This window comes from Sebastes fasciatus, chromosome 1 (assembly GCF_043250625.1).
Source record: "Sebastes fasciatus isolate fSebFas1 chromosome 1, fSebFas1.pri, whole genome shotgun sequence".
NCBI lineage: Eukaryota > Metazoa > Chordata > Actinopteri > Perciformes > Sebastidae > Sebastes > Sebastes fasciatus.
The window spans coordinates 5,209,817-5,237,198 of record NC_133795.1 but is presented as its reverse complement, the minus strand read 5'-3'; the positions used below and the strand labels follow the sequence as shown (position 1 = coordinate 5,237,198).

The 27,382-nt window shown below is 44.6% G+C and overlaps 1 protein-coding gene across 1 annotated transcript in view; it reads right to left on the bottom strand.

The window, feature by feature from the left end:
- Window positions 1-4,617: 4,617 nt before the first annotated feature.
- shq1 (SHQ1, H/ACA ribonucleoprotein assembly factor) overlaps window positions 4,618-27,382 on the bottom strand; it is a 40,998-nt gene continuing 18,233 nt past the window's right edge. Inside the window, exons 10-12 of the mRNA XM_074647696.1 lie at window positions 24,530-24,653; window positions 17,885-18,005; window positions 4,618-5,436 (exon numbers count right to left, since the gene is read on the bottom strand). Of these exons, the coding sequence (XP_074503797.1) occupies window positions 4,809-5,436; window positions 17,885-18,005; window positions 24,530-24,653 (873 nt within the window). The 3' untranslated portion in view covers window positions 4,618-4,808. The remainder of the gene's footprint in view (window positions 5,437-17,884; window positions 18,006-24,529; window positions 24,654-27,382) is intronic.

The window sequence follows — 27,382 nt, the reverse complement described above, 5'->3', positions numbered from 1 at the left end:
GCTGTCAACACGCAGCCACACACACACAACACGCGCGCTCCCACACACTGCGGAAAAAGGGGGTATTTCGCTGTTTCTTTTGTGATTAAGAGCATGAAAATAGCCCATTTAGATAATCCCTCCCTGTCAGCGCTGTCAGCCTGAGAGACACTGACACATCCCATGCACTCGTTCCCTTCATTACCATACGCCAGTCATTTCAAGAGGGACCGACTACAAAAGAGCGAAGAATGAGCCGAAGGGAACGGGCCACCTGCTTCCCTTTTTTCCGGGAGCGCCGGAGCCGCTCCTCGTTTCTTCGCCGGGCCAAGCCTGGAGCGACATGACACAGTACGGAAGGCCACAAAAGGGAGAGCCGACCGAGCCGCGCCAGGCGACACGGCCCGGCAAGAGAAAGAGGGTGCACAAAAGGATTTTCTATTTGCACGCCCATTGGATGGATGAAGGGGGTGGGAGGGGGGGTCAGGCCCTGGAGAGCACCTGATTCATTTCTTCTTGAGGGCTATTAATCTTTTCAAGCACCAGAATCACTTTGCCTCTCAGGAACGGGAGAGGAGATTGAGTTTTCTATTACAATCAACCAGAGGCGGTGTGTGTCGCGGCGAGCGGGGGGGCAGCGACCACGCTGTCCTTGCCGCTGCCTTTCCCATTTAAAACAAAAACAGGAGGGAGGGGGACGGCCTACATTATCACATTAGTGACATCATTTTTTAATTTCTGTACACGGCGGGGCAAGCAAGGTCACAGAAACACGCACGGCCAAATGGTTCACGTAATCTCCACGGACATAAAACCTGAATGATTTCAAATGAGTCCGCGTGTTAGTTCATATGGTCAAACTCTTCTTCCCTACACATTCAACAGATGGCATTTGTATAAGTAAATAAGTCTTAAGCCTCTCATATGACTTGCTTTTAGCCATGATCAGATCGTTTTTTGATGCGTTTAAGAGGCTTTACGGACGTTCCATACGTTGAAGATGAGGTTGAAAACTCTCATATCTGTGTGTTAAATATGAAGCCACAGCCAGGAGACGATTAGTCTGACTCACCGGATGCAGACTAAGTCTGCCACTGGCCGCAAATCTCACGCAGTGTTGCCAAACTTGACGACTTTGTCGCTAGATTTAGCGACTTTTCAGACCCTCTTTGGGACTTTATTTCTAAAAAAGACTAGCGTCAAATTTAGTGACTTATCCACATCAGGGGAAAAAGTGAGAAATATATTCTATTGTAATTCATTCCCAGGCATTCTGCTCGGAGTAATCACAGTCCACGGCTCTTCTGCCACCAGCACATGGTCTCTCCCTCTCCTCTAAGCTTTATGCAAATGATGCACGATGATGTCATCAATATGCAAATGAGCATATAACATCATTTGGCAACTTTTGGAGCTAGTGCTAGATACTTTCCTTGGAAAACAGTTGGCGACACTCATCTCGCGCAGCATTCTCCTCTCTTTCCGCTATCTATTTTGCGTTGCTGCATCCTGGGCTTATCGCCGCCCAAGATGATTGTGATTTCTTTTAATCATTCTATACCAGATGGGTGGAGCCAGACCTTTCTTTAGCACTTACACAGCGCTGTGGAGATAGGTCTGGCTATGAGAGACTAGGAAACAGTTAGCTTAGCTTAGCATAAGACTGGAAACAGCCACCAATTCTGTCCAACAGCGAAAAAAAAAAAAAAAATCCACAGAAGCTTACAAATGTTATATGTTGTTTGTTTGATCCTTACAAAAACTGTAGTGTAAAAACAACACAATGTGGTTTTACTGGGGGTTTATGTGACAGACTATCTCTTGGCCGGGTGCAGTGACTTCCTGAATTCTCACTCATTTAGTAAGCTTTAGCGTCGGCTGTACACCAAAATGTTGAATTATTCCAAAGAGATTATTTTGTCAAACTATTTCCAAGGTCAAGAATGAGCTCCGGCATGTAATGGTTACTTTTTTTGTATAATCAAAATATTCTCAAAAATTCTCAAGAAAGATACTCTGGCGGTGGCCGGATGATGACCCGTCCTCCAGCATTTTACTTTAACAACCTCCAGGAACACATAAAGTATGCAGGTATGTATGTGAACAATGCAGCTGTTTGTCAATGCGTCTATATGCGTTGGCAAAAAGCAGATATATCACAAGCCTTAATAGCCTTTCCTTATTAGACATGTGCTCCTGCTAATGGGCTAATTACCACGGTGGCCCACATGAGTCCTGAACACATTACTCCACTTTCTTAGACCCTTGGGGGTCAAAGGGCGCACTCACTACACGAGTAAGGGGGCTGATTTATCAAATCAGAGTCAAAATAGAGCATAGACATCACATTTATTACTGCTCTTGTATAATTTATCAGCCGCGTTCATTAAACCGCGGCCTCTTCTCTTGAAAAATGTCCGTCGGCGAGGAGCATTAATTGCAGAAGAACCGAGTGAAGTGCCGAGGCTTGGCCGCGGATCCCCCCGGTCGGGCTCCGAGACGTCTGCACTAATGGGGAGAATATGGAGGCCACTTTAAAATGAAAAACGGCAAGAGAGCCCGGTGTCACTTAATCAATGTGAAACCCCAGCGGGGGCGGAGGAGGAGGGGAGAACTGCCTGCGGGGGCTGCTGCCGCCGCAGTCCCTGGACTCATGTCCCCAGAACGGAGGGGGTTTTAAATGGGCCCGCTCTCACCATGTAACTCATCTCAGTCACAGCGATGATGGCGCTCGCTCCCAAGGGGGTGTTGCAAGGAGGTTGTCTCTTCTTGGGAGGTGCTTAACAACGCCATCCATCTCGGTAACACAATGCTACAGACACCGCCTATAAGGAGTCATCATCACCGGCGGCTCCTCCTGAGCCGCCTTCATTCATGCAGGAAGAAATTCACCTTAAAAAATAAAAGCCTGAGGCAACAGTGTTGATCTATCGCTCCCTCAGCCAGTTATGACCCATTAAAACCCCACAAATTCACCTCATTTGGGTCATTTCTGTATTTTTTCTCCGTCGATTACGGTAATCAACGTAAACCCACTCAGGGGACACAAATTAAAATTTTATTGCAGAGTAGGTGGATATTGCCGCTGCCAGCGTCCGTGCACGTCTCCATGCCCGAGCTGGCCACAGTGTCAGCGAGTCTCCGCCACCGCCTCGGGGCCCCGGGGCCCCGGGGCCCCGGGGCCCCGGGGTGCTCTTATCTCTCAAACAAACGGCTCCCCGGCGCCACAGCCTCGCTCGCAGCCCCTCATCTATCTGCTTGACATGTGCTTCCTTGTTTGTTTTCTCTCGCCTGCTAGACGCGGGGCCGATGATATTGAGCTGTGTTGACGGCGCTCCTCCATTCGTGCCAGATGAATCAATCACTCCGGCGCGCGCCGCAGCCCCCCCGTTTAGCGCCGACAGACTCTTTTCCACTTCAATCAATGCTTTAGGAAGAGGTTAGTGCTTTTCCTTCTGTTTATTAGGAAAAGAAAAGCTCCCCAAAAGTAGCTCCGAAACCACTTTGGCTGAGAGATATACAACCATGGACGATGACAAATGTTTGTCAGCTCCCTGGGAGGACATAACTGCTGGTTTATTGGAGCCCAACATGGACATGGATAGACTGAATTTGATAATATGGGTATTAGGGCTGGCCCAAATAAAACAATTTTTAGGCTTTGCGGCTTCTGTGACAAATATTCGAAGGTATTCGAAGCTTCGCGGAGCAGCGTGGCAGGCTGACATGTTCTTCTGTCTGTCTTCATATCCCCCGTTTCATAACTAATAATAATAATTAATCTTGAATAAGAATAATGTGGGATTATTCCTTATTTCATGGGCTATTTTGGGATTTATACATTATTATTACATACTTATATATATAAAGAACAAGGCAAAAGTGAGCATGGCTCACATACCCCCGCTCAGTGCTTGACCCAGACTGAAGTAGGACCAAAGGTTTTGCCCTTTAAGAACTAATGGAATTAGTCTATTGAGCACAATCTAGCTTGTTATTAGCTCACCTTCCTCAAGTCCAGGGTGCCCAAAATTGTTGAAATTTTTGACTTCTAACCCCCAAAAGGCAAAACTAGACCACGACGTCAACCAGCATACCAAATTTGAAGTTCCTAAGTTAAATAGTTTCCGAGTTCTGCTCCGGAAACGAAAGTGTGACACATGGACGGAAGGACGGAAGGACGGAAGGACAGAAGGACGGAGGGAGATGCGAAGCGCTATATACCCCCGAATATTTGTCGCGGGTATAATTAAAAAAAACAACATTCAAAATAAAGCATTCGAATAGCGATTTGGAGGTTTAATACCATGGCAACGGTCGAAGCTTCGAAGCATTCGGGTCGCCCCTAATATGGAAATCTACTGTATATGGGTAATAGAGAAGTTCTACACTAGTAAGATGTCTAGTTCACAAACTCTGTTGAATCACTTTGAATAATTAAAAAGGAGCAGAAATAATTCATATCAAATCAAACAAAGTATGTTCAGAGAGTTAAAAATATTCTTGTATAGCATGAAGGCAGCTTGGATATAGAGATAACACACGAGACGAGACAGAAGAAGAAGAAGCCTCTAATTCTTCTTCTATCCTCTAATGAAATAAGAAAAGCACTCACACATGCTCATTAAAACAACCACATCAATATGAAGTATTTTAATGAGGCTTAGCAAGTTCATATAATAAAGTCCTTTAGAGGAGGGTTGAAGCTCTAACAATCATATAAAACAATGAAGTCATTTAAAAACAAACATTTTCTTACATCCCTTATGCGGAGGAGTTCAACAGTTCAAAGTTCATCAAGTGGCTTTAAGGTTCCACAACATTGTCAATCAGCAGATGAAGTCACTCTCATCCGGATCCTCCCGTGTCTGGACGATGAGCAGAGGGTTTCTGCGAGGACTCGGCTCTAATAAAGTCCCACCGCTGTTGCTGCTGCTCCTCCCAGATGTTGCTTCTGTCTGTGCCGCGGCGCCGTTCGCCTGTGAACACGCCTCGTAGCTGGAGTCTTGAGAGATTTTCAGCTCCTCCGCCATCCGTTCCCCCAGCTCCTGGATCAGCTGTCTGGAGCCCTGTGAGGCTGAGGGGAGGGCGTCCACCTTCCTCTCCGCTGAGAAGAGTGTGGGCTCCTGGGGGATGGGAGAGGCAGCCTGGATGGTTTGGGGCTGTAGAGGGTTGTCCTTAGACGTCCCTCCTCCTCCTCCTCCTCCTCCTCCCTCGTTGGATCCGGTGCAGCCTTGCCCTTCAGCCTCAGATTCCTCTCTCTCATCGGACGAGTCGCTGCTGCTGCTGCTGCTGCTGTCACTTTGGGAGTCGGTGGCTCCCTGCTCTTCATCATCTTCCTCCTCCCCCGCCACCATCGTCGCTGCCGCCTCTAGCTCCTCAAGTTCCAGCTCCAAGTCTTTTTTCCGCAGGGAGGCTTTTTGTAACGTCGCGGCCAAGGCTGACATCTTCTTGGACCTGTGAAGATAAAGAGTGGGAAGTTAGGAAAGCAATTTCACTTTCCTCAATAAACCCGGTGCGTGGCTACGCAGAGAGGGGAAAATAAAAAGAGACATCAAACTTCATCAGTGGTACCCGAGAGAGAGAGAGAGAGAGAGCGAGAGCGACTGACTGATCGACTGGCTCTGCGTACTAAAGACATAGCCACAGGATAACCATCTACAAATCTAATACCCATTAACCATATCCCATTCTCATCTGAATGCTAAGTAGACCGCGATTTGCCGAGGCGCGGGGGGCTCAATGAAATATGGAAATATGGATGTTTAATAATGTAGGGAGATGAGCCGCGCTGATACACGGGGCTCGGGCTCTTCTCCTCCCCCACCGCTGCTCTCCCTGCGAGAGGTGATAAGAGAGAGGGATTACAGCGAGAGGCAGACCCCTCCTCCTCCTCGGGTTCGCACATGCAAACACGCGCACACTTTCACCTCGGCATCCCTGAGAGGCTAAGCCAACAGTTTAGCGGCTGTGAGAGGAGAGGGATCGGTAACAATCAGAGGAACCTTTCACACCAGGAGAGATTTGATTTTAATATTTTAAAGGATTTTTAAAAATGATTTCAACAGCGGCTGACAGGTCCTGAGAATCTGATGGAAGCCAGAGATCCTTATAGTGGGATTGTTTTTATTTTAAACTGGATAGTTTACCCAACAAATCAGGCTTCAGAGGGAAATAACAGAACAAACACAAACACATTTCAAGAATAAATCCTGCAGAGTGGAAGCAGGGTAAACCCCTGAATGGCCCGACAGATTGCAGTTGTGCACAAAGTCTGACCGCAAAACAGTCAACAAAAGTCTGGACAGAGAATAGAGCTGTGCAGGGATGACGTATTTTTGAAGGCCAACTAGGAAGTTAGCATCGTCCTGGTTCCCTAGACAAAAAGCCAACAGGATTCTCCATTGGGTTTTGGATTATTGCAGAAAATAAACTCTGTGGTAAACAAACGTTTGATACTTACATGTTTTTCTCAGCTAGATAATCTCCACAAATGAACACCACTTTTATGATTTTTTGAAGTGTGAATTCAATCACCAAAAGTAAAAAGCTGACCTTAGGCTATAAACAAACTACACCAGTCTCATGAGTATACACAACAAGGCTGTAAAGGAGGACGAGTCATCGCGATGACGTTTAGTAGTCTCATTTAGTCACTTGTTAGCAACCGCCTTTTTAAAGACACGTTAAAGCTCCAAAATTCACGAGTGGGATATTTATTGACGTATTTTATATTGTAGAATAAAACATTAAAATCTCTTAAGCTTCTGTTAATCACAGACTTTATTTCAAGCATCTAACCAAAAACTAGTTCTGTCAATTGCTTCAAATATTTAATTCATGTCCATGATTAAAATTAATCACACATTTTTTTATCTGTTCAAAATGTACCTTAAAGGGAGATATGTCAAGTATTTAATACTCTTATCAACATGGGAGTGGGCAAATATGCTGCTTTATGCAAATGTATGTATATATTTATTATTGGAAATCAATTAACAACACAAAACAATGACAAATATTGTCCAGAAACTCTCACAGGTACTGCATTTAGCATAAAACAATATGTTCAAATCATAACATGGCAAACTGCAGCCCAACAGGCAACAACAGCTGTCAGTGTGTCAGTGTGCTGACTTGACTATGACTTGCCCCAAACTGCATGTGATTATCATAAAGTGGGCATGTCTGTAAAGGGGAGACTCGTGGGTACCCATAGAACCCATTTACATTCACATATCTTGAGGTCAGAGGTCAAGGAACCCTTTTGAAAATGGGCATGACAGTTTTTCCTCACCAAAATTTAGCATACATTTTGAGCGTTATTTAACCTCCTTCGCGACAAGATAGTATGACATGGCTGGTACCAATGGAATCCTTAGGTTTTTCTTCACTCTAGCTTTAAAATTGAGCCCGCTACAACCTAAAAATCACAAGTGTCATTGATTGAATTGAAGAAAATAGTGGCGTTAAAACAAATTTGCATTAACGTGTTATTATGGCGTTAACTTTGACTGCTCTACTATGTATATATTTGTCACATTATGTTTTACAAAGTTAGAAAACCAATATAGAAGTCAAGCCTGATCCCAGTCACTTCCACACAGTGAGGCAGACAGATTATTAATTAAACATTGCTATCGGCCGATACCCAAAGCCCAGGTATCGCTATCGGTATCGGGAATGAAAAAGTCGGATCGGTGCATCCCTACTGCAGAAGGGAACTAATAGAACGAACAGAAGCACATTTTGAGAATAAATCCTGCAGAGTGGAAGCAGGGTAAAACCCCCGAATGGCCCGACAGATTGCACAAACTCTGACTGCAATACAGTCAATAAAAGTCTGGACAGAGAATGTCTCCACAGATCGAGATTAAGAGAACGCCCTCACAAAGCAGTACATTAAACAAAGTCTCCCCCCCCCGTCCTAAAGCTTCAGTTTTATAGTTGTGTCGCCACAGAAGACATAACAGACTCCTTGAAGAGAGAGAAGGTGTTTTATTGCTGATGAATGTCCTCCTACAAGGCCCCCTGTTTGTGTAGAGAGCCATCAGATTGTTGGGAGGCCCCCGCCTGCACATTATTCACGCTGGGAATGCCCGCCACGCTGCCAAAAACTTAAGTGGTTGCTATTCGTCCCCCAGCGCGGTTAGGGCGTGTGTGCCGCCCCTATTGCCATGGTGATTACAAGGTGACCTCTGCGGGTCACTGCGATTCAGACTATGTCCATTCAGGGTGGGATAAAGTGTGTGTGTATGTGTGTGTGTGTGTGTGTGTGTGGAGTGGCTACTCTTCCGCAGCCATTCACATTTTCACACTGAGCTCCCGGTGCCCTCTCTGGCCCAATTAACCCACTGCTGAGCACCAGGACGGCTCCTCATTACCGTCGCAGCCCTAATGAGCTCCCCATTCTGGCGAGTAAAGTGTTTATGGAAGCAGCGTGCAGGGGCTGTGTATTCATTTAAGACCTCAGGAGGGACTATGTAAACAGATCTTATAGTCGAGCACACGGAGAAAAGGAATAATCTGGGGGGAGATGTGGGAAAGGAGGAGGATGCCCATTCTCACACGCACCTTAATCCAAAAAATGTTTTGGCAGTTTTCTCGGTCACAACGTGGCAGAATTTTGAAAACAGTAGCCAAAGTCGATTTTTTTTCCAGCTAAGATGCTCGGGCAGTTTGCCAGCTCAGAGTGGAGAAAAAAAAAATTCTTGAAAAGTCTTCCCCTGTGGTTTCAGTCACGGCGCTGTGAGTGCGGCTGAAATACATGATATTCTCAAGCTACGAAATCTGTAAATCCGATCAAATAAAACCCACAAAATACTTTAAAGAAAAAAGTATATTGAGGAGGAATTTTATTGCTTCTTGCATTAAAGGATAAATATTTATCCTTTAATGCATTTCATTGATCCCACTCACAAGTATCGTTTGTGTAGCTAAAGCCTGATATAACCATAGAGCTCCTATTAAAAACACATCAGTGAGCCACACTGTTGCGCTGGGTGACATGTTCCTTCATTACCACAGCGCCCAGCTGTTATAGGACATAATTTAGCCTGATTTAACAATATAAATACATTTAATTGACCTGTTTTTAATGATTTACGTCTTCAGTAGGAAGGCTGAGTGCCACAGACAGGGGAGGGAAGCGATCATTGAGATGAAAGACAAAATAATTGCTGCTGTGATCACTTTAAAGAGTTGTAAAATCCTCTCTGATAGTGTTACAGTATAGACCGCTGTGCAACGTTTTAGCATTGGAGAATTCTTCAGATTCCCGGCGCTCAAACTGGACTTGGATTGTATTTCATGTTCACTGGTACTTGAAGCAACACGCCCTCACCGACATTGTTTTAGCACCGGGCTGATTTCGATCTTAGACACAGCAGTGCTTTGGGCTGAACACTACAGTCAGCAATAGGGCTGTGTATTGGCAAGAATCTGGCAATACGATACGTATCATGATACTGGGGTTACGATTTAATATATTGAGACATATTGAGACTTTTTAAATCTTTGAAAACTCATATTAGAAAGAACAAACCACCATATGCATAAAAGCTGAGTAAAAAGAGTTCATTTTTTTATGCAATCAGAACAGTGGGATCTGATTTATCACAGTCCCTGTAACATCTAACATCATAGCACTACTTTGAGGGTACATCTATTTGCAAATGAAATAAAGTATTGACTGAGTTCATCTTTGCATGTAAACTATTAATTCAAAATCTATACAGTGTCTTTGAGAATGCACCAAATTTAATGGCAATGCATCACCCAATAGTTGTCAAGACATTTCGGTCAAAACATCAAACGTGAACCTCATGGTGGCGCTAGAGAAAAAGTCAGAGGATTAACAAACTCATTATGATGCATTCTCTGGGGACCACGGATATCTGTACCAAATTTCACGCCAATGCATCCAATAGTTGTTGAGATATTTCAGTCTGAACTGACCAACATTGCCATCCCTCGACCATGGAAGTGAGTCTGCTTAACGTCTGTGCAGGGGATGCTAATTTTCCAATTCATACAGCAGCACATAAATGCACCACACTGGCAGACTTTCCAAATCAATCTGTGCATTATAAATTAAAGACGAGTACTGGAGGCACCTTGCTTCATCTCTATACACAATTGTCTGAAGATGTGAATGACAAAAAAACACTGCATTCTCTGGAGTCCAGTTATTCTGTGGTCTCCATGTGTGAAAGCCACTAAAGACAGGCACATCTTTTTTAAACAATGACAAATGGTCTTTTCCCACAGTGACTACAGGATATCAAGACATTAAAACGTAACCCTCGACTAATGATGGCGAGTGTGCGCAGGCTGTATGGAGCCTGTTTAGGTCCCGGGCTCTATAAAAGCCATGTGAGAGCTTCCTGTAGCGAGGCTGGGGCAGAAGAGCCTCCTGCAGCACAGCCACTTCAAAGACTGCCCCGTATTCTCTCTCTCCCCCCGTGGGAAGTCATTATTGAGTTAGCATTGGGGAGAGGCGCGCTTGTTTTCTCTCCCCTCCTTTGCTCTGTGGTTGGAGAAGCTCGGCCTGCGGTGAATACAAAGGCTGTGTCCAGGAGGGGGGAGGGATAATGTTGTACACAATCCAGTCATTACTACACCGCTGTTGTGGCTTGCCTTCATTAAACTGAGGAGGAGAGGCTTTTTCAAGGTTGGAAAACTTCTGGCGAGACAAAGACACCTCCATCTGCCAAAGTCTTTAGATGAGAATGTGATGTGTGTGCGTGTGTGTGTGTGTGGAAGAGCCGAGCTGAATTACAATCTGACATTTCTTTCATCGGGCTCGTGTTCATTGAAAGAGCAACTCATTCAGCACGTCTGTGCTCTTGAAAACATCGCAGATAAAGCTCGTCCTCAGATGTATAAATCTGTGTAATATGAGCAGCAGATTTCCTCAGTGTAACACTGCATCCTTCACTAGCCGAGGGGGATAAAAGCCGACGCTGGGAGATGTGATCCGTCACTGTGACTGAACACTGGAAGGGTCTGAGGCATTGGATGCCACTTCGATTCCAGAAATGAGAAACACAGATGTATTTATTCAACACGCCAGTGTTCCAGTTCAGACTTACAGCCGCCAATGAAAAGACTTATTGCACTGTACAAACACTGATTCGTCATAAATATCTGTTGACTGTCAGAGACAGGTATGGATGTTTGGTTTTTTTTACAACCTGGGTTTGCAGCTTCAAGGCCTTAACACAACGGGGGACGTGACCAATAAATGATGCACAAAATACTCGCCTGCATGTCTAGGGCTTTTGTTGTAAAAGGTAAGAAGGGTGGATCTGGTCTGCGCTGCCTTTGTCAAGGTTGAAAGGAGTAATAAAGTTTTGCCGTCTTGGTTCGGACTACAGAGTGGAGCCTGCGTGTTGCCGTTTCATAAATGTAGGTGCAACTCAACCCGCTCCACACAACGTTGATTGGTTGATGCCCTTTATTCGCGGTGTGAAAGCTCAGAAAAATCAACCTTGTTCCGAGAAAACTTTGCTTTTTCGACGCCTAATATTTGTGTTCTGTGTGAAGTTTTCTTTAAATGTTATTCCTATCACTTATGATAGATGATAGATGATTCATGATAAAACGTCAACAATTTAATGACAGACCTTTAAAGGTAGCGTGTGTAGGATTTAATGGCATCAAGCGACGTGGTTGCAGATTGCAATTTGCAGACTTACTTGGTCTTACTGTACTTACAGCAGTTGTGCAAGCACAGTGTTTTTAGCAGCAGCTAGCGCCGTGGCTCTGGGAAAGGCAATCTTACATGGACGGCCCAACATCATTTTTGAATAGAATGTCTCGACATCTATTGGACGGATTGCCATGAAATATTCTACAGACATTCATGTTCCCCTCAGGGTGAATTGTAATGACTTTGCCGATCCATGTTCAGCCATGTTCCCACATCTCAACTATTACCATAACCAAGAGAAAGAATGAACAAATCTACAAAAATAAGACTCAGTTTTGTATTTTTAAAAAATGTATTTTCCTGTAAGGCTTTGGGTGTGGTGGAGCATACGAAGAAGAAATGTGGACGGATTCTTAAAAAGACAGTTTCTGTTGTATGTCCCACATCATCATTTAAGTTTAAAGGTCAAGTTGAAAATTGTATCTACAGTATCGTCACCAAAGCAGGCTTTTGTTTGGTCTCTGTTCAAACAATTCATAGCCCTCAGGCTTGGATTTGTGTGGGTTTCTTTTTTTTAAACATTGCAGCTTCTACTGTTGGGATCTTTACTACAAACAATATTCAGCTCATCTGTTTTTACTGTCTCCTCTAACCTTTTGATTTATGTAATCCCTCAGACATTAAAGCCCTGAAACTGTATTAATAGCTGTTCGGCGTGTCTGTTTTATATTCAACTGTTAATATCTCGTTTATATCTCTGAAAGGGACAGGAATTATGATGTTAGGAGCAGCTGTTTAATCAGCATCTGTTCAGACAGAAGAAATCCCTTCACTGTAATTGATTGTAATAACTGGAGTGGGCACTCCAAACATGGATGGAGGAAATTATGCAAACACAGTGTGCAAGTCTGTGTTTAAGATGAGCCTGTGTACTCAAGACAAAAAAGCTGGAGTGGGCCTCACGCTGGGAGGAAATCTGTACTACTTATCCCTGTTAGCTGGGAGACATTTGCATCTTTGTTCTCCCCAGCGGGGGCCTTTAGGATCTCCTTCAGAGCCGCGGCTAACATCTGATAGAGCCGCTCCATTATCCGTTTCAAAGCCCTCAGGACGGGGCATTTGACAGTTGTGTGTGATGCTGCCTGGTGGTTCCCATCAAACATCTGGTTGTCACATAAACCACAACATAAGGAAGCTGCCAGGCTTGGCTACAGGACAATTCAACCATTTTCTCCCAGCATCACACCACAGAAGTAGCATGCGAACACCTAATTTTAATTCTCAAAGAAAAGCCCCCGAGCACAAGTAAAATGAAAACACCTATTACGCCGAGTAGCCGAAGGGAAAATCTGTGTCATAAGTGCCTTGAGCTTTACAAAGAGGTGTACTGAGGTGAATTGGGCAGCCATGCACGACAGGGGGGGATGGGTGTTAACACCACGCCACCATGCACAAGTGCATTCCCAAGGCGTTTGACCGCAGGTCTTCGCCGACATGCTGACCCCGTAATTGACCCGGTTGTCCCAGTTGTTGGAGCTCCAGATGCTATTCCCCGCGAGGGAGCTGCTGTCAGAGCTGCCGACTCTCCGCCAGCGGCCATTGTCGTGCAAACAATGCTGAGGACGAATGAGAAGAGGGAGAGGGAGGAGGAGGAGGAGGAGGAGGAGGAGGAGGAGGAGAGCGTGTAGAAATCCTGAGGGCGGCTTCATCCTCCTGGATGGCTTCGGAAAAAAAGAATGTCTACAACTTGTTTTTTTGGCAGCTTCCTTTGTTGTTTTCATGCAGTGCTGCAGACATTTGTTCCTCCGTTGTACTTCCTTTCTTCAGTGAAAACAACACCCATTGTTGTTTTTTTTGGGCGACTGCTCACTTCACACCTCCCATTCACAACTATTTGAGTCCATTCAGCTGTTATGGTGCTAGGCTCGGTTTATCCCTCAACCATTTCTTGTCAATTTTCCAGTCTCTGGAGCAATGTGCGATTTTCCAACACCCACATCTAAAAGGCCCAGACACACCAAACACACATCAGAGAGCTAGCGATGACAAAGGCCGCCTGTTGTGTCGCCTTACGTCGCCTTTGTCTTGGCCAAAAAGTTGCACTTGAATTTCGGTCAATTCAGCATGCAAGCCAACGAAAAACGTGCCAATTGGCCGCCAAGACATAGGCGACGTGAGGCGACGTAACAGTCGGTCTTCATCGTCGCTAATTCTTTGATGTCGGCTTTGTGTGTCTGGGCCTTTACTTGTTTGCTTGCTTCGCTCACTTCCGTTTTTCTTCTGATTCGTTTAAGCTGAACAACCAATCAGAGTGATTTCTCTCACCAACGGGCTCCGCCGCCGATTCAACATGCTGAATCAGCCAAAAAGCCTCTGACAAGGGCAGACTAGTGCCAACGGTGCAGGACAAAAAATTAAGCCGATAGACGCCCACCGACGGCCCAAAATGTGTGTGTCAGGGCCTTTATAGACGAGTTACAGATTCACTCCACGAAAGAGAGAAAAAAAACACACGTACATAGAACCAGTTTTTTCCTTTTCCACTAATGACTTCATATGGAAACATGAATCTCACCTCACTTCCCTCCTCTTACACGAACCCTGGAGCACCTCACTTGTATGCTGCCATGTTTTTTTCCCCCCTTCTAGAATCTAATTGACCCAATTAATATGGGGTTGTTAGGTGGTTTCAAGTGAAGTGGCGCTGAAATAAAGGGAAGTTGTAGTCCTTCTGATTTAACTGGAGGTGCTGCAACACGACACCGGGCTTATAAGCTTTGTCTGTGCTGGCTGCCGTGAATCTGCGTTGGCCTCTCTCCAAGCTTTTTGGATAAAGGGAGAGACGACAGAGAGAGAGAGAGAAAGTGAGGCGACTTCTCTTCGCAGTCCAGCAGCCGGGGGCTTTGGCATCTGAGGATCTCCAAACGCATGCCCTGAAACTAATAGACTGGGGACTGCAGCGCTGCTCCATTTGGAAAGAATACTCTCTGCTAGCAATAATTGGGATAAGTTAAAACAAGTTTCCATCAAGGGAATAAGTGTTAAAGTCTGGAACAATGACCACTGCGGCGAAAAACAAAGTGAAAACAATGTGAAGAGCAATTTGCTTGGAGGTTGCACTCTTGATTTCAATGCGCGGGGTTGTGCTCGGTGTGTCAGAGTAAAGGGGAGCGCCTGCCCCGAGGCTTAAATCACAGTGAAGTCTTTACGAGGTTGTAAATTTGAGACCGATGTCTCGGCAGTCGGAGGAACTTTAGGAGTAGAAATGCATGTGGGACGGTGAGGAGATTAAATAAATCAACCCAGCCAACAAACATCCATTAATCGCCACGTCCATCACGCGCAGCCCGATCGCGTCTGCCTCGACGGCTGCCGCGGAGTGACAAGATACAGGGATTGCACCGGGGGTATAGATTACATCTCATCTTACCGCTCGGCTCCCAGAGGCGACTCACTTAGCGGAGGATGACAAATCCCGTGCGAGCAGGGGAATATCTCGCACTGAAGAAAGCAACGCCTACGCTATCTGTCATCAAACCTGTCAGACGACACAAAAGGGGCCGCCACAACAAACCGGATACATGACGGGCGGAGGTTGGTCTGTGGAAACCGCGATCGCTCCGAAACCTCAGAGAACACGCCTCGCTCTCTCCTGCGCTGCTTTGCATTTTGACTGCAGGCTCCTTTTAATGTCACACTCCCAACACGGGAACAGTTTCAGAAACCACAAGTGAAGACTGCATGGAAGACCCGTACTGAAAGTGAACTGGTTGCTCTTTAAAGTGGTTGGAGATAGAAGTGGGTTTTATTACATGACAGCTTATATTAGAGGATTAAAAAAAAAAAGCGAACTTCTTCCTTTATTGACAGGCAAAAAAAAAAAACAGAAAAAGGAAATGTAACAATTCAATCACAGGTCGCTGCTGCGAGAGCGCGAGCTAATCCATTTAATGATCGATGCAGGGTGAAGTAGGAGTCAGCATGTTAGGTCAAGCTGACATTTAGTTCCAGTGTACAGCGGAGGAGGAGAAGGGAGGGGAGGCAGCGCTCCTCCGGAAAGAAGAGACTGATTGAGTCTTTCAGTGACTTGACAGAAGCTCCGTGTGCGAACAGTAAGATCCCTCTATCTTACTGTGTTGCACCCTTTAAAAAAAGTGCAATTGTGTCTTCTAAGAAAGACAGCTTTCCCAACCATTAAAAGATATAATATGTAACTTTTCCGCATTGAAATGTCTAAAAAACGACTAGACCTATGTTATATATTTTGGTCGCCTGTCAATGGCGTCATATCCCCTTTGTGCATGCATCAGCGTTGTGGTTGTCTGCCAGAAGCTGTCATAAATGGACTTTTTATCCAGTTTTAAGTTACATTTTTACAATGTTTTTAACCATATATTTTAACCGGATGAAGGAAATCGGGCAACATCCACACTACTAACATCTTCGTACACACAAGCGTTTTAGCACCGTTTTGGGAATAATCTCCGTCCATACTAACACGCCCGAAAATGCATTTGACATGACCGTTCACATACACATGAAGGTAGGTTGGAAACAGAAGGTAGACAGAAGGTGGTTGGAAAATACAACGGATTATTATCCTATAGTAAAAGGTCTTGTTTGATACTTAAGATCTTCCTCTATCTTTCCCACACGCACTATTACTATAGTATATACTTGTGTCTTGCTCTATTGCTCTCTCCGTCTTTTGTTACGGTACGTATCCACAGGATCTGTCCTTTCCACGCTTCCCATTCATTGTCTATGTAAGCAGCCGTGCAATGCATTCTGGTAGCGTAACAGTACGTTTGGAGAGACGGGCCGTCACGTTGCCTGCTCCTCATTTGCATAAAGTTGAGGTCTAGGCTACTTTATGCAAATTAGGGGCGTCCAGCACGACTCTGGAAACTCCCAAAAACTTTTAAACTAACCGTTGTCGATCTAAAATGAAGACAGATTCAGCGAGTGCACGGCTTATTTCTCACATCAAATGTTTTTTTAGAAACACATTTCGCTGAACTGTTTTCGTAATATACGAGAAATACGTTTCCAGACGAGCCGCCATATTGGTTTTGGTTTGAGGGCAAAGAATGTATATTGCCAAGAAGTGAAAGTCAATTGTTCGTTCCATTGCAACACCAGCGGCCAGCTGCAAAGGTATGCCATTTTGGACTGAAAGCGACTACCGGACGGCAGCAAAACGTCCGCCTACAAAGGGCCGTGCAAAAGTAAAACAAAATCATTTCTATTTTATTGTTATATTCTACCGAAATGGCCAGTGTTGAACAATAAAATATTATAAATATAATGAGCTTTTTCAGTCCAAAATGGCGGCAGCGGCTGTTGTCAAAAAAAATCTGGAGATTCATCTCTTTGCTTCTATACTCTTTGGCTGGGAGCAGCAGCCCAAGAGTGAAAGCGTTCGTCCAATCAGGTGGTGCCTAGAGGCTATCCCTTGCAGCATCCAAAAACGCCCATGTGGACATGTACCATTATTGTTTTTAGGGGAAGACCCCTAGTGGCAGAAAATGACATATTGTGCATTTAAGATTCCTGCACCCGTAGCATTTTTAAAAGCACAATTCAAGACTTCTGTTGGAAAAATGTAGAAATGAGAATGTGAGGAGGAGGAGAGGGAGGAAGGGGTGGGGGGGGGGCACTAAATCCCTGCAGACCTTTTATCGTGTCTGCATCTGGGCGCCGAGCCTACAACATCAGGCACACATTTTTCAACTGGGCTTTTTCCAGACGAGCACACCACTTGGCTGAACCCTGGCCAAGAGTAAAACAGAGCTCATTACTGAGCAATGTGCTCGCAGGCTTCACATTTGAAATGTGTAAGTAATTGTAGAACATATAGTCGTAGGAGGAGAGAGAGCCATCGAACCTATATCATATGGAGAAGAAAAGGGCAGATTTTGTGTGTTTGGCTTGTGATGCTGGAGGATGGTGAGAAGCTTCACACGCATGTGTGCTCTTAAAAGTTTCATACGGAGTGAATCTGCTGAGTGACTCTTAAAACTCGCTGATGGTACTTTTGACGCATGATAATGGAGACAACGGAGATTGCATCTCTCGCTGGGCTCGGTCACTGAATTGGACCTGCTGTGACAAATGACTCGTCTAATCCTCTCCTCTCTAAAGCGCTGATGCATCATGGGGGCTGAGTGGCACTGAAAGTAATTCTCTGAAGATGAAGGTCTCTGAGGTGTGTGCACATGGGTTTATTTGTGTGTGTGTTGTTGGACTCACTTGACCCTCTGGATCCAGATGCAGTAGTCGGTGATGTACAGATCGTTCAGTATGTAGGCCGGCTCGTTCTCTCGGAACACTTTGTGAATATCCAGCAGGCATTTGAGGACACAGGCTTTCCCTGGGCACAGCAAACACACACCGTGGCAGGCAAATGGAAAAACAGTGTTATTCGTGCTCGGTATTAAGGATGACAATGCACTTCAGCTGCTGGCAGAGACGCAGCGTGCATCTAAAGGCTCGCAGTCATTGTTCCATACATAAAAGCCGAGGTATACGAGATCAGAGGAAAATCCCAGCGAGCTGCAGAGTAATTTGATCCGTGCGGTTTAAGAAGAGTTCCTGGTTAAGATGTGGTACGTCTGAGACAAAAAGAGCCAAAGAAGACAAACTCTATTTTTGGCACTCGATCTGTCAATTTAATGGTGGCTCTGCTCAGACTTTCTGTCAAAAATGTGTTCGCCTTGATCTGTCGAAAATAGCGCTGAATGTTTCTGATGATTTTTCCACTTGACAGCCATTCAAGTCTGCCCATGCTGCATCATTATGGTGCTGATCTGAATCGTTGTGATCTGACAAACATAATGGTCTGATTATTATTTTTTTTAAATAAATCAATAATTAAATCCTCCAAGGTAATTAACTGTACATGGCATTAAGTCCAATATAGGTCACTTAACTATACAGCTTGAAGCTTTAAAATGTCTCCGTTGTTGTCTAGCACTCATGAAGATGAAGATAATTCCCTAAAAATCTTGTCTGGTCTTAAACGAATGAGTGTCAACTTGTCAAAGCTTTCTAGCCCCGAGGGAGCCGAGCAAACAAGAGCGTATAACACAGCTGCAATCTTATCGTGACGATTCCTAGGTATGGATTCGCCACCCACTCTGACTCACAGCTTAAGCGTTTAAACTATTCCAGTAGATTTAATTTTGCCACTTCTCAAAAACCTGCTTAGAATTGGCATGTCGTGATGTAATGAAATATGGACACAGCTATAGACAAATGTGATACTGCTTGGCTCATGCTCAAACAAAACCGTTTGTTCCCCCATCCTGAATGCAAATGTCTCCCGCTTAAACAAGGTGTATTTGTGCATTTTATGAAACTACATTTTTGATGCTTTCAGCACCAAAAAAAAAAAAATTCCATTCACCTCCATGGGATTGGTTTGGAGGCGGCAGAAAAATCAAGATACATCTCTCAAAACTTTGGCACATAAAACTGCAGCTATCTACATAGTTCCTGCGGTCCAAAAAGGTGCTTTTGAGGAAATCTGTGCTCGTTGGTGACGTGGGTGAGCCGATGTCTTAACAACTTAGATAAACAGATACAGATACAGCTTATAGTTTTGTCTACACCGACCAGAAGTACACAACACAACATCATCTATGTAGAACAAGAGGTACCAAAAAAGGTGTCAAAACAATGTCATGGAGAACACTTGAAAAAGCAAAAAGGTACCAAACTGTTTTGAGGCAGACTTAAAGGTGCAATGTGTAGGATCTGACCAGAATTTTGGTTTAAAATATTAAAAAAAGAACTAACATTATTTACAGAATGCGAAGAGGTTATATTGTTGAGGTTATGTCAAAGACGTCTATGTATTGTTCTATAGATATATCTACTGAAATGAGCGTGCTAATCAGCTTGCCCCTGCCCGTGCTGTCTTGTAATACCACTTAAAGGGACTCTTGCTTGTTAACAGTGACACCTGCGGACTGTCAATGACAGTCAGCGTCCTGTTGCTCGCCCCTGTGCTTGTGCTTGTGCTTGTGTTTGTGTTTGTGTCTGAGTTGTGGTGGGGGTTGGTCATTTGTTGGCGTTAGCGGACTCCATTCCCAACCGAACGTTAGCTCTGGTTGCACACTGTTAGCCGTGTAGCGGAGCTGAAAATAAAGGCACGCATGACGTCACATCCGTTGGATTTTCCCGGAAAAAAACGTCCCGCATTCTTCACATTAAAATCTGTCTACAGACTGATGGAGAAAACCCAGAAAGTCATGGCAGGTCCCATTTTTTACATTTGGTTACAACTTGTTTAAAAAACGTTTATATGTGTAAAAACTTACATACAGTCCCTTTAAACCTCTAGAGGTGTTAGTGAGTCACTGTAGCATCTAGCCTGCTCTCAGTCCAACATTAGAGGACGAAGAAGTAGAGCTGCCCCGAGGGCTTGTCAATCACGTTGAAGGTACAGGGTCAATGCATGTTTTGATAGTTTCTTTATTAGATTAAAGATGGCAGAAACAAGAAAACGTTGTTTTCGTTTCGTCCTCCCCGAAACCTTCGACTTTCAGTTAGCAGTTAGCCAGCGGTGCAAACCCCAGCGCCAGGAGTCTGATCTTGGGGACCTTCCCGAATCCTCGCTGGATCAGAAAACCTTCTATTGCTGACGTTACACAGGTTAGACTCAGTGCTCCACCATCCCGCTGTGACTCCCGCTGCTGGAGTTTCTGCCACTTTGGATTTAATCCAATAAACAAACTATCAAATCGTACCATAGAAAACACAAAGATGGCTAACGTAAACTATAGGCCGACGCCACGCGTGAATATCATAAGACAGCAGCGTTATTTTGACCGGCTCTCAGAGTTTCAGCAGTTTGGTTGAATTTTGCATATTCTTGCTCTGCTGTTAGTTAGTCGTTGGCTTTTGTATTTTCATAACTGATGACTCTAAATTCAAATTATATGGACCCAGTAGTAAAGATAAAATACTGCCTATGGAGCAGGTGGCCAGATCTTACACAGTGCACGCTTAAGCTAAGTTAATGTGGATTTTGTGTGCACAGGATTCCTTGTGGTATCTTTCAGCATGTGATTGCAATTAGTTACAGAAGCTTAATAACTATGTAAATAAATATTCTGCCAACCAAAGTATGTAAACTATCAAACATGTTTAACCATGGGAGCTTTTTGTTACGCTGCATGTGACATGGTTTATGGTCGACACCTGCACTTTGGAAACATGTTCATTGATCGTTTTAGCTTTCAGCACCACACACGCATCACACAGAACCTCAATTTGTTATTCTGACAAATGACTTTTCCCTGAAGCCCACAGCGAGCCAAACCGCCACAACACTTCTCCCTCCAATCGGGCGTATAAATAGCGCTATGATGTGGCCGACAGTCCTCCGAGGGCGAAGAGAAAATGCTCCCCGGCACCTCCGCAGAGCCGGTTGGCATTGTCCAGAGACATTCCAGCCCAATCAAAATAAACTGCGCACTCCCAGCGAGGAAAACCTTAAACAAACATTTGGTTCTCGTTTAAGCATGGGATCGTATGCAGGGAACTCTGCCCTCAAATTCAGGACTTGGATCATGTTTAGGCAAAAACACACACTCGCTTTTCACAGAAAAGATTCATGAGCTGTTTGTAGAAAATCAGGGCCAAAGGTTGCTCTCAGTTCAACACTGATATTGTTGGTGAGATGCCCAAGAGAGCTGAGCAAGTGTGTTAATTTGGTAAAAGCAGGTTATCCAGTAATTATAACAGCAATTCTTTCATAGCTGCTGAATGAGCAGGCTTGCATAGATGTAGCAGTGGGTGTGAAGTGGACCAAAAACAAAGCCTGCTGTGTCTTCTGGACAAAAATGCAGAAATTCCAAAAACTACAGAGGCAGCACAGTGATAGTTGTTTCCCCCCATTTCACGCTTTATTTCCATTTCAATTGGTGCGTCAAGGTTAATATTCCTCCAGCTTGGAATCTATATCTTATTATAGAAAAACTGCAATTACCGCCTCATGGGTGTTTTCCTCCAACAACCAGTCAAGTTGCAGTTTACATTCATGTCTGTCCAAAATGTTGCCACTTCATCATTTTGTCCTATTAGACATTTGTTTAAAATTGTCATAATTAGCATATGAACTTTGTTTTGTGAGGTCACAGTGACCTTTGACCATCAAAACTCATCCTTGAGTCCAAGTGGACATTTGTGCCAAATTTGAAAAAGTTCGCTCAAGGCGTTCCTGAGATATCACCAGAATGGGACGGACATAAAGTCACAGTGACCTTTGACCTTTGACCACCAAAATCGAACCAGTTCAGCCTTGAGTCCAAGTGGACATTTGTGCCAAATTTGAGGAAATTCCCTGCAGGTGTTCCTGAGATATCGTGTTCACGAGAATGGACCGGACAGATGTATTGGACGGACGGACAACCCGAAAACATAATGCCTCCAGCCAAGGCTGTCGCCGGCGCGGAGGCATAAATACATAAATGATACATATCTCACGTGACACTCGGACCCCCGTTGATGTCATTTTTCAGTCTCACAAACTGGATCAACACAGAACGTTAACGTTAGGTTCTATCCGATCTCTCTGTTGTCCGTGTGATGTTTCTGATTCTTACATAGAGTCCCTTGAAGACACAGATATCTTCTTTAAATTTAAACATATAACAGTATGTCTTTTTTTATTATCGGAAAGCTATCGAACAAGGTTATCCACAATTCCAATACTTTTGGTCCAAAATAAATATGCAAATGAGGTGATTATTTGGTCCTTAAATCTTCATTTGCAATGAAGTTGCAGTCATGTTGTGCCCGCTACCGGTTGAGCAACCGCAGCCTTCTGAGTATCTGGTAGGTAAGTCGCCCCCCCGCTCTCCTCTACCTGCCCAGTAGCTCTTTAGTTACAGCGAGTATTCTCAAGGAGCTCCTCCACTTGCTTCCTGAGGGCTGTTCAAATATTTACCCCCGGATAACATTTCCTCGAAGGGCCCCAACCTGTGCGCCGCCGTTAATGGGTTTGTTTTGCTAATACCTATGAATGTTTGCTTTCACGGCCACTTAAATGAAGTGCCTCAAAACTGGAGCGTGCATTTCCATTTGCTTTATCCTGACAAATTAATTAGTGTGTAAAGTAATGCTGGGAGGAAACACGCCTTCAGACACACGCCAGGCCGAATTACTGCAGTGTTACAGTTCATTAAGGAAAAGCCCTTTCACTCACACTTCCCTAATGCTCGCAAATAATGAATGTTGGGAGTCGTGAGTGAAAAACAAGAGTGATATAATTTCATCCTTATTGCGGAAAGAGTGTTTCGGAGGTAGGAGAAAGAAGGTGAGGGGAAAGAGAGACTCCAACTGCCGTTTCCCTGGCTCTTTTGATCAACTCATCTTCCTACTTAATGAGGCGCGGAAATGCTAATCTGGAGCTTAAAAGGCCTTTAATTTGCTGTCATTTACCAGCGTTAAAATCATCACAAGCTGGATAATCTTGGCCCTCACACATCCTGCGAGTGTGTTTACACTGCTGAGTTTCATCTATCCGTGGGGGCTTTTGATTTAAAGATTACTCCGGGCTTTGAGATATCAAAGTCAACAGTCCGCTCTCGACTAATCCACATTTCGCTCCCAGGAGGAGGTGGGAGTGGGGCCACTCTCTTGTTTGGCTGGAGGAATATTACTCTCAAAACACACAGTGTGCTCATGAGCCACTTTCTCCGAACTCGGTCGGTCCAGCAGGCTGCTTCTGCTCGACAATGCACCGCAAAAAGCACCCTGCTAAAAAAGTCAAGATGTCTTTCTAGTAGGGCTGGGACGATTCACCTATCTCCCAATTCAATACTGTCACGATGCTTTTTTCACACTAGACCATGGGAAAAAGTTGAATAATACACTTCTAGAGACTTTTACTTTGGAAAAACTCTAAATTAATACTGTAAAAATGTTTGATTTTCAGCATGTATGTAGTCAGAGATGTCCTGAAGTCAAATATATCAGTCATTGTCAGCAATTATTTACTAAATTCTTTCCGGCAATCCTAAAAAAATCAAAGAATAAAGACATTTCCCTCACAAATTAGTGGCATTTTCTTTTTAATTTATATAATTGCACGTAATGTTTTATACTTCTGGTGAATATAATCAATCAATCTTATTTACATATATGTATTTTGTATATACAGTTCCCTTTGTTAACACCTTATTTTGAAAACCGGACGTAGTCACACATGCATACTTCCGCTAACTTCGCCAAGTCCGTCTCGAGCTCTCCCGTCAGCTCCGTTCTCTTTATACATCCATAGTCAGCTCCATCGGGCCGTTTGAATGCATTTAACATTAATGTCAGTATATGGGTGCTTTACAGTTGTAGCGTCGGCCCACTTGACCACGGAGATGAAAGCGACAGCCGGCTCAACCGCACATTACCGCGATGCGATAACGTTTCCTGTACGTGACAGAGTTAGCATGCAGCTTCAGCCGTGATGTCTAGCTCTGCTTTTCCTGGCGATGTGTGAAACCCAAAGTGTTTCCATCCTTTACTGGATGTGTAGTGTTTACCACGTTGGATTTAAAATGTGAGGGTGCAGGTCGTATCCACGCGCAACCTCCGACGTTTCCTACTTTCTCATTTTGGCTCGCTGCGGTTTGTTTTGGTTGACGGATACGGAACGGATATGACGTCACGTTACTCAGACTGCAACAATAAAAGCCGTAACTTCCTTCTACCTCTGCATAGACTCAAATGAAGCAAATATATCGATTCTGGCATTAAAAAAATCAATTCGGAAAATTGCGATGCATAGGCAAATCTTTCATTCACGATGTACGTATGTGTGTGTGTGTGTGTGTGTGTGTGTGTGTGTGTGTGTGTGTTGGAGGGTTGATGGTGCAGTGCTTTTTGACTCACCTGACTGCAAAATCTTAGTTGTGTCACGAACAGCAGCAGAAACCATGGAGAAGTGTCTGTAGAGTGGGTAGCACAAAACCCTCCGTCCAAATGAAACCAGGACGTCTTGCAAGGAGCCGTACGTCTGCAAAACACGAGGACATGAAACTCAGAAAGCTATCTGGCACAAAAACAGACCACGTTTTTATTCAATAAGAGAAGGAAATGGAGATGAAACTGACAGTGCAGGTTTGGTTCGGTCATATATTTCAGCCCATGAACATTTTTCATCCTCTCCTTTTCTTTTTTAAAGACCGGCTCCCATTGGTGTGCACCGCAGTCGCTGGTGTGCTAATTACTCCTAACTCATTTATTGAGCTGGCAAAATAGGGGGCTCACAACTCTTAAACACCTCTGCAGCCCCGGCCTGTTAATTGCAGCTCGCTTCTCTTTAATCACTGCCTCCACTCTCAGATTTCTCTCCGCACTAATGGACACGCAGCCCGGAGACAGAAACAGAGATTTTTGTATCTCACGTTTCTTTCTCTTTCTCTTCTTTTTGTGGCTCGTTAAGGACGTGTTGCGAGCTCCGCGAGTACGTGTCATCCGGGATCATGCTCTCCCTCGGGCTTGTTTAGAGTGTAAATAAGGTCTGCTGCTGCAGGGAGGTGGGAGGGGGGGAGGGGAGAGGACTCGCATAGTCACACCAGCGCAGTCGGCTGAGGACAAGTAAACATGCAGCAGATGGAGGGGGAGAGGGGCGGGATGATGGGTTGTAGGGGGGGGAGGCGGGGGAAGAGAGATAGACAGTGAGAGTATAAAAGAGAGAGATAGCAGAGAGGGAGAATGGAGTGAGGGAGCAGGGCTGATTCCAGCGGTGACACACAGACAGACAGGCAGTCAAAGACAGAGAGGAATCTATTGTAGAGCACAAGGTGAAGGGAGGAAGAGGAGGAGGAGGCGGGGAGCGGAGGGGGGGATTGAGCGAGGTGGCTTGTCAATAGGAGCCGACAGCTCTGCCGGCTGACTGACGAGCAGTAAAGGGCTGCCAGGCAGGTGGAGACTGTTCTTTACTCCACAGTCACCGCAGCGGCAAGACAGCAAACTGCGGTCAAGGTCGAGGCAACCAAACTCCCACCGAGCAGCCTCATTGGCTCGTTTATAATTAGACTGAGTTGCCCAACACATAATGAGGTCACTCAGGGACACATCTGTAGTGTAGTGTGTGTGTGAGCTCAAACATGTGGCATTAATGAAGGATCTTCTATTCAAATGTGTCTAGGAACTGCTGTCACTGAGAGCCTGAAACTACTGGCAACAACAACAACCCACAACGCTCTTGAGCACCAACAATAATAGAATAATAATGCAACAGTATTGAGCACTAAGCCTGGTCTACAGAAACAAAAGCCTTCATTAACTGCTAATAAGTGTCAGCTTATATGTGATTTATGGTTGTTCGTTCAGAGGCTACGTCATAACATGCGCCTCCTAAAAAATGTGTCTACACTTTGGGGCTTCCTTGGCTTCAGAGAAAGAGTTGCGAAGTGGAAGGAGCTATTTCGAGAGCCCCTGGCTCCCAAAGTAAAAGTCCCACGACTCACAGGTAGAGCACTTCTACAGCTCGGATCAGCATGAAAGTGCCAGTTACACTATGAGTACAAAAGATTAAGAATTGCGTTAGAAAATATTTGGTTCTTTGATAAAAGGTCGAAGGTACAAGTCTGCATACATTTGGAGTTGGACGTTAACTACCATTGAAATGTTTCTTGCCGAAATGCTCCCTTTCCCATCAAAATCAGTGCATATACAGTATGCAGTTTTTTTTAAACACGGGAAATACGCTAAATATATAGACGAAAGACTCCTTTCCCATTGCGAGTATGCCGTGCCGTTGCACCGGCCTTTCTGTGTTTTTTTCCTGGTGTGTCATGTTCAACGTCACAGACGCACCGGCCGGCCAGCACCGGAAGCGGAGTTAGAAAACAGTGAAAATGTTGAGGTGGTTTCTCCTTTTTGTTTATATCTGCTACTTATTCAGTCTCTCTTTCAAACTCCCAAACTATTGATCGTTGGAACAGTGGAAAGTCTAACAAAGACGGTTTTGATGAAAGTTTTATTTGGTTTCTGTCAAGGTTGAATGTGTTTTACAATGATGAGGTGCGAGGTGAAATGACTGTTGTCTGACTGGAGTCTGGTGGTTTTGAGGAACAGGTTCAATATTAATAAACTTTGAATACTTTGAATGGTGCTCTATGCAGAAGCGGGTGCAGGGCTTCAGGGCTCTAAGGACTGAGTCGAGCATGCTGCTGGATGCTGGATATACTAACGCTACAACCAAACTCTTCTTCACTTCCCTGGAGTCAACAAGCGCTGAGCGGTTTCTCAAGAACGCTGCAAGCAGCAATTCCCGGGAACCGTTCCGAACGGGCATTGCACTGGTTACTGTAAACGCATGGTTTCCTCTACAACGTGACCTCCACACTCAGCTTCCTAGAGTGGAGGGATTTGAAGCAATACTGCAGCGTTGCAGAACGGACAGAGAAAAAACACACTTTCACAAAACTATTCCTGCAAAAGATATTACATCTCAGAAATGTTAAGAAGCCAAATTTCTGTCGCCACCATCCCCGTGATTAATCATTCTGTACGTCAAGATATTGTTCTCACGATACAGGATCCTGTTCCAAGAAGCTGGTGCACTGAGTAATCTGGATAACTGTGCTGAGTAAACTGTGGATCCTCCTCCAGTCTGTAACAACGTCCAGGTCAGGTTTTACTCAACGAAAATTATCCAGATTACTCAGTGTCTTCTTCTTGGAACAGACCCTAAGAATCAAATTGAATCTGTATTCATGTTTTCACTGAGGAATA